The 14,475-nt window shown below is 37.3% G+C and overlaps 1 protein-coding gene across 14 annotated transcripts in view; it reads right to left on the minus strand.

Moving 5' to 3' along the window:
- ALS2 (alsin Rho guanine nucleotide exchange factor ALS2) overlaps nt 1-14,475 on the minus strand; it is a 64,039-nt gene that overhangs the window by 21,875 nt on the left and 27,689 nt on the right. For all 14 annotated transcript variants that reach the window (XR_014080005.1, XR_014080004.1, XR_014080003.1 and 11 more), the window contains exons 8-12: nt 14,048-14,125; nt 11,180-11,362; nt 9,139-9,310; nt 6,829-7,009; nt 2,799-2,864 (exon numbers count right to left, since the gene is read on the minus strand). Coding sequence is in view for 10 of the 14 variants with exons in the window: in XM_081581912.1 (XP_081438038.1) it covers nt 2,799-2,864; nt 6,829-7,009; nt 9,139-9,310; nt 11,180-11,362; nt 14,048-14,125 (680 nt within the window). In the remaining 4 variants the exon portion in view is untranslated. The remainder of the gene's footprint in view (nt 1-2,798; nt 2,865-6,828; nt 7,010-9,138; nt 9,311-11,179; nt 11,363-14,047; nt 14,126-14,475) is intronic.

The raw sequence follows: 14,475 nt of genomic DNA on the forward strand, positions 1-14,475 counted from the left end.
ACAGACTTGTGCCTAAAGTTCTAGGAAATGAATCATACATCCCACAGTTACAGGGAATAATTGGAGACAAGCTGACACAGTTACCTGTTAATTTCCAAGTAGGAAGTCACAGCAATAAATGGCAAAAACAACTGCTCTAATCACTTGTGCTAAACATAAATACTGGAAGAAAAACAAAGTTCTTTGCTCTAACAAAATTGGCATGGAATACTAAATACTGCTAATTTTTTTTTCAATTTGTGATCATCTAATAAGAGTTTATTACAAAGGCATATTAAAAGGTATAGATGCCAGTACTACAATTAACAGCGAACAGTAAAGCAAATTATATGTGTGGATTTTAATGCTGAGATCATTGAAAAAACATTTCAAACTGAAACCAATATTTACTTTCTATACTCAATTATGAAGTGAAGTGAAGTGAAAGTCGCTCAGTCGTGTCTGACTCTTTGCGACCCCAAGAACTATACAGTCCATGGAATTCTCCAGGCCAGAATACTGGAGGGAAAGAATACTTTCCCTTCTCCAGGGGATCTCCCCAACCCAGGGATCAAACCCAGGTCTCCTGCATTGTAGGCAGATTCTTTACCAGCTGAGTCACAAGGGAAGCCCATATTCAATTATATCAGTTCAGGCTTCCCAGGTGGCACTAGGGATAAAAAATCCTCCTGCCAATACAGTAGACTCAAAAGACGTGGGTTTGATCTCTGGATCAGGAAGATCCCCTGGAATAGGAAATGGCAACCCGCTCTAGTATTCTTGCCTGGAAAATTCCATGGACAGAGGAGCCTGGCGGGTTACAGCCCACCGAGTTGGGCCACTCTTTGTGGGCGGGGCCACAGAGTTGAACACAACTGAGCAACTGAGCACACACATATTTAAGTTCATGATTAAAGTTTTACTGCAAGTTTTAAGGCTGATCAGTCACCCACTGAGATTATCCGCACCACACTAAAACACTTAAAAGATCTGTAAAGAAGTAAGAGGGCTTCCCTTGTGGCTCAGCTGGTAAAGAATCTGCCTGCAATGCGGGAGACCTGGGTTCGATTCCTGCGTTGGGAAGATCCCCTGGAGAAGGGAAAGGCTACCCACTCCAGTATTCTGGCCTGGAGAATTGCATGGACTGTATAGTCTGTGAGTCGGTGGAACAGAATAATAATCATTATCTGCCACTTAATGAACAATAATTATGTGCCAAGTACTGCCCTCACTGCTTGGTAAGCACGATACTATAACTCTTAGCTACAAGGCTTCAAAAACAAAACAATGTCACATAAGACCATAAAACAAAAATGAGTAATTTTATAATCCCTTAGAGAACTATGGAATAAAGAGACATTTAACTCAGAAATTATAAAATATTATCTTGGGAAGATGGAGAAATATGTAATAATTTCCAGGAATCCGTAAGTTCAATGGCACAAAGCGGACTGCTGTATAATGTAATTAAGAGATCTTGGAGAGTGTGCTGCAGGGAACATGGCCCAGATTTTTGCTTATAACTGGCTTGTTGGATGGTTCTACTTACTCCTCCACATTCTGCTGGGGAAACTCATTTAACCCTACATAAGTATTCTGCTTTGACCACCTCCTGAGAGAGGGAGGTGGTACATGGTGAACACATACTCCCTCCGCCCACATTTCTCCTGGATGCCCAGTACTAGACCAGGAATGTTCCAACTCTTGTGAACCCTATTATTTTTCTGGACTCACTGAAGTACTTGCCTATAAATTTTCCCAAAAGGAGCCCTAGTATGCTCTCAGAAAACCTGAACTACTCTGTTTAGCATATTTTCTCTTGGGAGTTTTTAATCCAATAGTGGCAATACCGCTCTTTCTTTATATGGCTAGGTTTGCACTTGTTACCCAAAAAATAAATATATTAAAAGTAGAAACAACCCAAGTGTCCTTCAACAGATGAATGGACAATCAAAATGTGGTGTATTCCTAAAATGGAATATTATCCAGACACATAATGAGATGAAATTTTGATATATGGTATCACATGGATGGACTCTGAAAACATCATGCTTAGGGAGATAAGTCATATACAGAAAGACAAATACTGTATGATTCCACTTATGTGAGGTACCTAGAGCAGGGAAATTCAGAGAAACAGGAAATAGAATAGAGGTTACCAGGGGCTGGTGGAGAAGGGGAAGTCATTTTTAATAGGTACAGAATTTTTGTTGGGGATGATAAAAAGTTTGGTGTATAGACAGTGGCTTATACAACATGTGAATGTACCTGATGCCACAGAAACTGTACCCTTAGGAATGGTTAAAATGATAAATATTATGTATATTTTACTACAATATTAAAAAAAAAAAACACTTTATGAAGATCAAACTACCAGGCTAGTTTGAGGTGAATGCCTAAGTGATAAACCAGCTGAGTGAGGAAAACGTGGGCAGGTTCACTACCTGCCTGTGGGCCCACTAGTTATGATCTAGAGATTCTCAAATGGTTCTTTTTAAATGAATATCTTAAAATTCTGATTTTGTAAACAGGAGATAAAAAAGAAGTTATTACTGCCTTTAACTATGTAAAACCATGGGATTCATGAACCACCACCTCGGAAAGGCTGCCCAAATCCAAATTTAACATCTGCTGCCATAGCTCGAGCAGTCACCCAGAGTTCATTAATTGCTTTCTACCCAACCAGGCTCTAGCAAGAGACTTTCACTTATGTTATTGTGAACTCGACTCTAAGCTTTTCCTAGGCACTCAAAAACACAGACTGTTATAAAACATGTTCTCTGGTTGTTAGAATAACTGGAAACTATGTATTTGCTTACATGGCAGGTTTAGCAAGAAGCTGGAATCCTCCCATAACCAGGAAATTTGTAATAGATGTGCAATACCTTGAGCAAAAAAGAAAACACACAGATATTAGTGTAAAAGTAAATTTGCTCTTCAGAGTTTTGAACAAGCATCTGGAATAAACACTTCTTGGTATCTCATGAGTGAGTTTCACTTCAGAACTTTGTGATGTTAATAATCATGAACTACACAGGGCATGTTATGTGATCATCACAACAGTCAGGAGTAAAAGGCCATTTTAGTAAAGATGTTAATAGGAATTTTTTAAAGAACACTTTAAGCTATGCAGAAGATGTTAGAATTTATTTGGTATGTTTTACTTTGGTAATTTAACAACTGTGAGAAAATATGATTTAAGTGGATTTTTAAAAAATTTTCTCTAATCTTCACTTTAAGTTTTCCAATTAAGTCTTCAGAAATAAACAATAGGGAAGGTAAGAATATATGTTTAAAAGACCTTAAGTGAAAAAGTGTTAGAAAGTGTTGGTAAAGTACTGATCTACAGTTAAAGAGGAAGTCGTGACATACTGCTTCGCATCACATATATTTCTTCCACACTCCTGGGGCGGCAAATAAAATCAACTGACTTTGACAAAGAAGGCAAATTCCTACTAAAAACACCCCAAGGTATTGAACACTTAAAAACAGTTACAATGGTAAATTTTATGTTATGTGCATTTTACCACAATTAAAAATAATTTTTAAAATTCATACACATATCAAGGTTTTTACCTGCCCAGTCTATATGAATACATTTAAAAAACCCAAGGAATCAAAATAAAAGATTTTCCAAGCATAAGTCCTGAAGTATTACAGCAGAAAAAGAGAAATACACATGAGATCTATACAAGTCAAAAAAGAAAAATTAATAGTAAAAGCTGAAACCTTCACACATACAAAAATCTAGTTTAAAAAAGTAAATTCATATCAGATTGTGCTACTTTTTATGTCTGAAAGAAGATGAGTTAAAAGACTCTAACGAGGGTATTTCCTCCCAGACAACAGCCAACAGCTTCAAATATATTTTGCTTAGAACTAAAATCACATACATCCATCTGCACGTTTATGCCTAAGTTTGTAAGGAAATACACTAAGATTATTCACAATGGCTGTTTCTGATAGTAGGATTATGAGTGACTTTAAAATCAATATTTCAGATCAATAGCATAACCTAATACACATTAAAGTAACACTTAAATTATGCCTCACATCACAATGCCAAAATGAAAATGAAAATGCAAAAGAAAAAGTGAGAAACACTGAATATTTCAAATACAGTTGGGATATTTTACTTGAAAAACATGAAAAGAACCTTGGATCACTATCCTAGGTTTTATTACAAAAAGATCTTTATTTTTAAACCCTCCTTTACACAACAGTGAAAAGCAGGCATTGGAAGAGCTCCATATTTACAATCATTAGTTGATCTTAAAATAATCTGTTTACTTATTTCTTCAAATTTTAGTATAATTTATTTAAGTATAAAATTGTTCTCTAAAGAGCCATCTTTATTATAGTACATTTTGTAAATTAAGAACACTATCATTCTGCTAGAATGCAGAAGGAAATTTGAGAACGCATAATTTTTTTAGGAACAAGGCAAGGATGCCCACTTTCACCACTACTATTCAACATAGTTTTGGAAGTTTTGGTAATGGCAATCAGAGCTGAAAAAGAAATAAAAGGAATACAGATAGGAAAAGAAGAAGTAAAACTCTCACTGTTTGCAGATGACATGATCCTCTACATAGAAAACCCTAAAGACTCTACTAGAAAATTACTAGAGTTAATCAATGAATATAGTAAAGTTGCAGGATATAAAATTAACACACAGAAATCCCTTGCATTCCTATACTCCAATAATGAGAAAACAGAAAGAGAAATTAAGGAAACAATACCATTCACCATTGCAACAAAAAGAATAAAATACTTAGGAATATATCTACCTAAAGAAACAAAAGACTTATATATAGAAAACTATAAAACACTGATGAAAGAAATCAAAGAGGACACAAACAGATGGAGAAATATACCGTGTTCATGGATTGGAAGAATTAATATAGTGAAAATGAGTATACTACCCAAAGCAATCTATAGATTCAATGCAATCCCTATCAAGCTACCAATGGTATTTTTCACAGAACTAGAACAAATCATCTCACAATTTGTATGGAAATATAAGAAACCTCGAATAGCCAAAGCAATCTTGAGGAAGAAGAATGGAACTGGAGGAATCAACCTGCCTGACTTCAGGCTCTACTACAAAGCCACAGTCATCAAGACAGTATGGTACTGGCACAAAGATAGAAATATAGATCAATGGAACAAAATAGAAAGCCCAGAGATCAACCCACGCACCTATGGACACCTTATCTTCGACAAAGGAGGCAAGAATATACAATGGAGAAAAGACAATCTCTTTAACAAGTGGTGCTGGGAAAACTGGTCAACCACTTGTAAAAGAATGAAACTAGAACACTTCCTAACACCATACACAAAAATAAACTCAAAATGGATTAAAGATCTAAACGTAAGACCAGAAACTATAAAACTCCTAGAGGAAAACATAGGCAAAACACTCTCCGACATAAATCACAGCAGGATCCTCCATGACCCACCTCCCAGAATATTGGAAATAAAAGCAAAAATAAACAAATGGGACCTAATTAAAATTAAAAGCTTTTGCACAACAAAGGAAACTATAAGCAAGGTGAAAAGACAGCCTTCAGAATGGGAGAAAATAATAGCAAACGAAGCAACAGACAAACAATTAATCTCAAAGATATACAAGCAACTCCTGCAGCTGAATTCCAGAAAAATAAATGACCCAATCAAAAAATGGGCCAAAGAACTAAACAGACATTTCTTCAAAGAAGACATACAGATGGCTAACAAACACATGAAAAGATGCTCAACATCACTCATTATTAGAGAAATGCAAATCAAAACCACAATGAGGTATCATTTCACACCAGTCAGAATGGCTGCTATCCAAAAGTCTACAAGCAATAAATGCTGGAGAGGGAGTGGAGAAAAGGGAACCCTCTTACACTGTTGGTGGGAATGCAAACTAGTACAGCCACTATGGAGAACAGTGTGGAGAGTCCTTAAAAAACTGGGAATAGAACTGCCATATGACCCAGCAATCCCATTGCTGGGCATACACACCGAAGAAACCAGAATTGAAAGAGACGCGTGTACCCCAATGTTCATCGCAGCACTGTTTACAATAGCCAGGACATGGAAGCAACCTAGATGTCCATCAGCAGACGAATGGATAAGGAAGCTGTGGTACATATACACAATGGAATATTACTCAGCCATTAAAAAAAATACATTTGAATCGGTTCTACTGAGATGGATGAAACTGGAGCCCATTATACAGAGTGAAGTAAGCCAGAAAGAAAAACACCAATACAGTATACTAATGCATACATATGGAATTTGAAAGATGGTAACGATAACCCTATATGCGAGACAGAATAAGAGACACAGATGCATAGAACAATTTTATGGACTCTGAGGGAGAAGGTGAGGGTGGGACATTCTGGGAGAATAGCATTGAAACATGTATATTATCATATGTGAAACAGAACACCATTCCATGTTCGATGCATGAGACAAGGACTCAGGGCCGGGGCAGTGGGATGGCCCAGAGGGATGGGATGGGGAGGGAGGTGGGTGGGGGGTCCAGGAAGGGGAACACATGTAGACCCATGGCTGATTCATGTCAATGTATGGCAAAAACTATTACAATATTGTAAAGTAATTAGCCCCCAACTAAAATAAATAAATTTATTTTAAAAAAAAATTTTTCCCCTCTTAGAGCAAACTAAAATTGTAGTGATGTGGAGCTATATAGTTGTCTTAAGATTAAAGCACTGCTTTGCAATTTCTATTACCTTATAGAACTCTCCCTAATCTAGTCTCTTCTGATTAAGGAGCTGTTCTCCTTGGCAGAATAACCCTGCAGAGACTGAACATGACACGGGACTGGATACTTGCTCTGTATAACTATCCAAGAAGAGACTTGCATGCTTCAGGATGACCAAACTCCTGGCTTCTTTTATCCCCTGAAGGAAGCTGCTCAGTGAGGTTCCATGCTGACCAATTAGGTAACACAGCTTGCTGAATCGGCTTGCCACTTCCTGCAACAGCTGTACTGTATTTGCAGTGCCCAGATTTTCTGGAACAAAATGATGATGATGATTACATAACCTAAAGACTCATTATATAAATACTTTCTTATGATCAAGATTATGAATTTTCCTTTACTAAAAATTCTTAACATGTTGAAATGGACTCTCAACTATGGAACTCAAATAATTTATGGACCCCAAATAATCACAGTGCTTAACATGAAGAGATCAGTGTCCAGTCATTTCAAGAACTTGTAAAAACACATTCATGGGATCCCCTACAGATTCTGACTCAGCAGACCAGTTTAGACACCAGGACGGATATTTTTTTTAAAGCACTTTCCAGGTAATTCTGAAGACCAGCCAATATTTGATAATCACTGTGCTAATCCAACTCTCTTCTCATCTTGAAGACAAGTCATCTAAGGCCAAGGGAAAGGAAGTGAAATATCTATCTTTACACAACTGGTTAGTAAAAGCCAGCAATTAAACTCACTTCTATAGCTATACCTTTGTGAACATTTCCCACTTTTGCACTAACTTTGGCTCTGCTTGCCCCCTGGATGAGCCCTGCCCTTGCATGCAAAGAAAAAGATTCCAAAAAGATTGCCTTTCATCAAGATTAAGACTAAATCTAAGATTGACTTAGACTGCCTCAGTTACTCTTAACTTCATAAAGCACATCAGGAGATGACTGCTTTTTCCCAGTCCAAAACACCTAATTTGCAGGACTTCTCTCTAAGCAGTGAGGCTGATGAGCAGACCACATGAAACCAATATAGAAACCAGGAATCAGAACAGGAAAAGGGTAGGGTTTCACTTTCCTTTCAGAGCAACCCAGGAAGCTTCCAGCTTGGACTGCTTCCTATCTCTTGCCAAAGTACTAGGGAGCTGGGCCCACCCACTGGAGGAGAATTTATAGAACAGGAACTCTACAACATTTAAAAAAGCAAAACATGTTAAAAACAAAAAAAAATGCTGACTGTCTCCAGCTTATATAGGGACTGAATTCAGAAAGACTAAGTTAGTTGTTTGAAAAATAGATTTTCCCATTAAAAACAACGGACTGACCTACACAAGCCAATGTCACCCTAATGTGGAAAAATGATGCACGAACAGGGCACAATTTAAGTATTAGAGTACTGGTCTGAATTCTGTGGTCTCACAGGGGGTCAAGGAGTTCAGGTGAATGAAAGAGAAAAAAGGTCCTTTCCATTTTCTGAGAGTAAGGTCAAACCTACAAAAGCTTTTGACTAGGGGAAGTTAATCTTTAATAGCCCACGCGCCCATCTCCATTCTGCATTCCTTTATAACCTCCTGGAGACCCCAATATTGTATTTCTGGACAGTAGGACCCCATTGAGGACCACTGTAATCTATTTTCTCCATATTATCTCTTTACCTTCAATCCCTGTTGTCACTGACTACAGCTCAGGGATAAGATTTAATCAATTTCTGCTAATGTAGGGGGTAAGATCCTTAACACTCTTACACTTATTCACATTTTGAGATACTACTTGTAAATCCAAATGAAGTTCTACTTGATAAAATTCTAAGAACCAGAACAAAGAAAATGAAAATTTGGAGTAGTATATAAGCTATCTTGGGGCTTGCCTGGTGGCCTAGATGGTAAAGAATCTGCCTGCAATGTAGGAGACCCAGGTGTGACCTCTGGGACCAGATGATCCCCTGGAGAAGTGAATTGCAACTCATTCCAGTATTCTTGCCTGGAGAATTCCACAGACAGAGCAGCCTGGCGGGTTACAGTCCATGGGGGTCTCAAAGAGTCGGACATGACTAACACTTTCAGTTTACACTTTTAAGGTATCTTAGAACTAGTGCAGCTGGAAGTGTTGTTTAGAAGTCTGACTCCTAGGATCAACTTTTCCACAGTTGCTCTGCTTCTCTGCCATGGATCTTATGAAAGTTCCATGTTTCTACTTCCATAAGTAACAGGAGCTCTGGGGGTGCCAGGAGAGGGGAGCTGGGCTACTAGCAAAGAGGAAATGGTTTGTAAGCTGTTGACCACCTGGGCACAAAAAGAAGAGACTGGAAAGAAAGGAGCAGAATACAACTCAAACAAAAAGTTTTCTTTATTTGTGATACAGGAAGAAGAGGTAAAACAAGACTCCTGATAACTGACTGGCTGGAAGAGGGGAGGGGGAAGTTCTACTTACCTAAACCGAGAAGAGGCCTGAGAATCTGGGACTTGATATCACTTAGTTTTGAATAGAAGCGTCTTTCAGTAGTAGCCAACTCATGGAGACTGGCAATATATCCCATAATGTTTTTGTCCACCAAGGCTAGATAACTGTCTTTTCCTGCTGTCACTCTGCTTATATACCCAAGCTAAAACAGGAGAAGAAGGAGATTAAAGATAAAATCTAATTTACTAACAGTAATTTGGGCACTGAAGTTGGTTCATAACAGCTGGTGAGAGCCAACAGCTAACTACACAGGAATTCTGCAGCAAGTTGGTTATTAAATCATTAGTAGTTTAAAAGTGGCAATAGTGAAATTTACCAAAAAAAAAAAATTGGAAAACATTACAAATCAGAGCTTTTGAGTTTACTTTGATTTTTAGGGCTGGTTTACCAGTATACTGTTGTTATATACATATAACACAATCTATGCTGCTGCTAAGTCGCTTCAGTCGTGTCCGACTTTGTGCGACCCCACAGACGGCAGCCCACCAGGCTCCCCTGCCCCTGGGATTCTCCAGGCAAGAACACTGGAGTGGGTTGCCATTTCCTTCTCCAATGCATGAAAGTGAAAAGTGAAAGTGAAGTCACTCAGTCGTGTATAATTATAAACATCTATAGTGTTATTTATTGCCATAATACCTTTTATTTCATTTTACACATAGTTAGAACCACAAATACTCTAAATATACAAAGATCCAAATGATACAGACACATGTCTCAGGACTTCTTTTTGCATGAAACAGATGAGAGCAGAAACCATTTCTATGCTGTATGTCAAAATATCAAGGATCTAGGAGCTATATTTTAAAAGTACAACAGAAAGAGATTTTCTTTAAAAGTGGACTTTGTCATTTATTCATGATAGCACCAAACAAAAACATTTGATGTCTTTGTCACATATCCCCATTAAACTAGGCAACCAAGCTGCAGGCTCAATATACTATTAAGAGCCCATGATAACTAAAGACACAGATTGAGCCTCATCCCTTTCATCAGCCCATTTCATCCTTCACCTGGACTGTGGAATCTTTAATGAGGAATGTGGAGTCAGGGCCAAGAACTACAAAGAATCAATTAGTATGTCTGGAATAACAGGCTATATACAGGTCAAGAGTCAAATCTTGGCCAGTGTTACCTTTAGCAAGAAAGATCTTGCCCTTACATACAGCCACAATTACATATTTAGCCAGAAAAACAAAGGATTAAAAAAAAAAACAGCCCATAGGATATATTATTCAGTAAGAATAAAAAACCCAGAATGTACAAGCTTTGAAGGTTAATTTCCTTGCAATGTTGTGAAGAAAAAGAAAACCAGAAACAGACCAATGGTATTAAGTTTAAGAAAAAGAGGTAAGTAGCAGGAAAGCAAATAAATTCAGATCAACAAAGGAAAAATAAGTTAACAGTAGTAAATGAAAGAAAAAGCTAAGAGAAGAGGGGAAACGATGGCAAACAGCACTATTGGTGGCCTGTCAGGTCTGCCACAAGCCCACCTCAGGCCCCTGAAATTTTCACTTTCTACTAACAGTTAAAAATTCATTATTCAATTTCTATTCTGATTCATTTCTGAGAACTCCTTAAACACAGTCAGAAAACTTTGCTGTGAAATAAGTATTTTTAATATTACTATGTGAGGGTGTGAAGTCAACAATTATTTATAAAAGTATTTACTTCAACAAATATTTATGAAAGGTATTTATAAAAGAGGATACAGCTGTAAATGAGAGAGCCTAAAATCCCTACTCTAATGAATTTTACAATTAAGGAGGACAGACAATAAACAAAATAAGTAAACTCTATAGAGGGTGAGATGGTGATTTCAGAGAGAAATAAGGAGAGAGAGAAATAAGGCAGGGAAAGCAGATGAGGAGTGAAGGGGGATGGGAAGTGGTTTGCAATTTTAAATACATTAGTCAGGGACACTTAATAATAGGCATACATACAAACAGCAACAGAAACAAAAGACTTCTCATGTGTTATGGGATGTGGGCCTTAGGATCTAATTCCTGTTCACCTTACTACAGGAGAGAAGAACTGGCATCTTAGTACCACTGTGATTCTCTGGAAGGTTGTCACCTTCTGTCAAGTCCTGCCGGCCACTGTAACATAACCCAGGCTGGAAGTCTTCGGTATCCACTAAAAACAGGGAATAATCCTGGCCTGCAGCCACACTCCAGACTCCATTTTCACTGTTCACCTGCAAAGACAGGAAGACATGTCTGTCTGAGATGAAGGAATCAGATGCAACTCCAAGTCCACAATAACTAGAATGTTAGGTTACCTGAACAAGTGGAATAAAAGTTAGTCACATCTCAGAGGGCAAAACTCACCCAGAAACGTACCCAATCAACTGCAGAACAGATGCAGGAGTGAAAAGGAACCCTGTTCAGCCAGTAAATGTAGAATTGGATTGTTCTATAAAAAACTGAAAAATTGGAATTCAAAAAGAAAAAAACCACACATTTGATATTTTAATTGTTATTTTTGGAAGCTGTCATAGGACTTAGCTTGTACTACAATCAAAGACCCAGAAACTTCTAGAGCCCTATTCTGACAGCTAGCACACACCTTTGTCCATTCATATTCTGCTATGTATACAAAAATCAAGGTAAAAAGAAAACCTAACTAGGCTAAATTCCATTCTGGCCAACTAAACCCTTGGATGCTAAAACTGCTTTCTGACTTGGAACTCACTAACTCTCTCACATGACTTCACTGTGTCCCAGGATGTTGCAACAGGCAGAACCCCATAGAAGCCCATGTACAGGGATCCCCTAGACCAATGGTGCTCAACAAGAAGCTTTTGCAGTAGCAGCAGCAATCATCTAGGAACATGTGAGAAATTCAAACTCAGGCCACAGAGCCATTGAGGGGAGGGACTGGGCAATCGGCTTCAACAAGCTCGTCAGGTGTTTCTGATACATGCAAAAGTTTGAGAAGCACTGCCTTAAACCAATGGCTTTAGGTTTCCAGGATTCCAGGTAGTGATTCAGGAGCCACCATGGAAAGGCAGGTGCCCGGGTTCTATCCCCACCCACCTCCATCCTTCAACTAAGACAGTCCCACAGTTATCTGTTTTATGTAGGAGATTCAGCACAAGGTTTCACTTGAAGGAAGTGTTCTGCTATGAAAACTACTGCCCCATCCTGCAGACCCAGCTTCAGCCATGACTCGTGTAACAATAAAGCAAAAAATTTCTAATCTTGACATTCCATGTCTAGATCTGGTTCACATCCTGGGTGATTAGGTGATAGTGTGTGGGTGACTATCACGCACATCTCCACTACTTTACAGTTATCCTCTTCAGGCATGACATTATCTTCTCAAATTCAGGTTATCTATAAAACTGACTTCCTGCTGGTTTTGCAAAGAATGAATTAAAATTTTTGCAGGAGGAAAGAGCTGTCTTCCTAGTTTCTAATCAAAACTAATTTAGGTCTCACTCTGCCTTGATTTTAATTTACACATTAATTAAAATGACTTCAAAATAATTTTCTCAAATAAAAAACCAAAATAAAACCTTCCCCAAAATAATGATGTTGCATTTTCAGAGGTATAAGTAAAGAGTAATGAAACTAAAACCTTATAACAAACTCTATTCTCTCTTGTCTGACTCTAAAATGTTAAATAAAAATTGTATTTCCAGCATCTCCATGCTTGATTATAAAACTTTTCTTAGTAGGAATATAAGCATGTTCTAATTTATTCAAATGAACAGAAAACAAGAAACAATGATTTACTATATTTTTATTTGTAATAAAATATAAGAAATTGAATTTGTTGGTCAGTTGCCAAGTCATGTCCAGCTCCTCAGGACGCACTATTCAAAACTGAATAGCTTACCACTAAAACATTTTATGCTAAAAATATTTAAGACTGCAGCTAGAAATAACAACTGTTCTGTAATGTTTCATTTGAGTCTTTCCTTTCCAGTAAAATTAGTTCACTGGAAGGAAAGGCAACAGGTAAAGAAAGGTCTTATGCAGTGATGGATGCACAGTGTACACTGAATACATGAATCACTGGAATATATATTAACTGTAGCTTATATTTTGAATCATGTTCCCAAAACTGAAGTAAACATCCTTTTCTAGTCTCTAACACTCTCTGGGAAGAGAGCATGCATCAGGATGGAGAAGATTCAAACTACGAACACATGAGCCCCATATCCCATTCCTTTAGGCTGTTGGGCTATCATCATGCCTACTCGCTGCCCATAACATGTCCGCTCCCAAAACAAACAGATCTTATATGAGGAGTCAATACTACTGATGAATTTTGTATTTCTGCAGAATGTTGTGACAGAAAAAAAAGGTTGAGAAACGGTCCTCTAAAACTGCACCCAAACTAAAACCAATTCATACAGCAGTGAAGAAATTATCTATACTTTTAGCTTCCCAATAGAAAACAAAAAGGGTTACAAAAAGGTTTTACTACTGTGTACATAAAAACAAAACAAATCATCAAATAATGTCATGTAAAAGTTACACTTAAAAAAAAGTCAAACTTAAGTGAGAAGTCAAAGAGTAGGCATTATTTAGTAGTGTAAAGCTTAGAAGTCAATCTCACAGTCCAAGAAACATTTGCTTTAAAATAACTTGTTCATTTTTACTTAAAAAAAAAAACAACAGAACTATGAATACTTAGTGAGGCTAAGAAAAAAAGAAATATTAATACAAGCTAACACATCAAAAACAGGAACATTTTGCCTGAAAACAGGCAGCTTCAGTTTTTTTAAAAATTTTAACATGTGTGATAACAAACAGGTTACAAGTATACAATTCTCCTAATTTTATAACACAAGAATTGGAGAAATATAAAGTGTTATAACTTAGAATTCTGGAATAAGTTGCTATAAAAGTTATCAAGGTTACAAAAGTACCTTCGCAAGACGGGGAACTGTTGTTGGAAAATCGGAATGCCCAAGTTGACCAAAGGTGTTGCTCCCCCATGAGTAAACCTATTAGAAAACCACAGGAAAGTAGGTAAGAGATGTGACACTGATTTTTGCATGCCAATTCTGAACTTTTATAATAACACATATATACCAACAGTTACACGCAAATTACTTATTCTAATCGTTCAACTCTTTAGAAAGTTCATTTTAACTAAAATTTCTCAGGAGTTTATTACCTGCCAGGCACTGTTCTTAATATACTTTCTGTGTATTAATTAATGTTTCACTATCACACAATCTTTTTTTTTTTTTTTTTTAACACATAAGGGAATTGGCCCAGAGAGGTCACAAATTTTCCAGGATTTAATCCCAGGAACTATCCTATACTGCCTCGTATAAAGAAAGTGATTTTT

Source organism: Giraffa tippelskirchi, chromosome 3 (assembly GCF_054371585.1).
Source record: "Giraffa tippelskirchi isolate mGirTip1 chromosome 3, T2T-mGirTip1v1.2.pri, whole genome shotgun sequence".
NCBI lineage: Eukaryota > Metazoa > Chordata > Mammalia > Artiodactyla > Giraffidae > Giraffa > Giraffa tippelskirchi.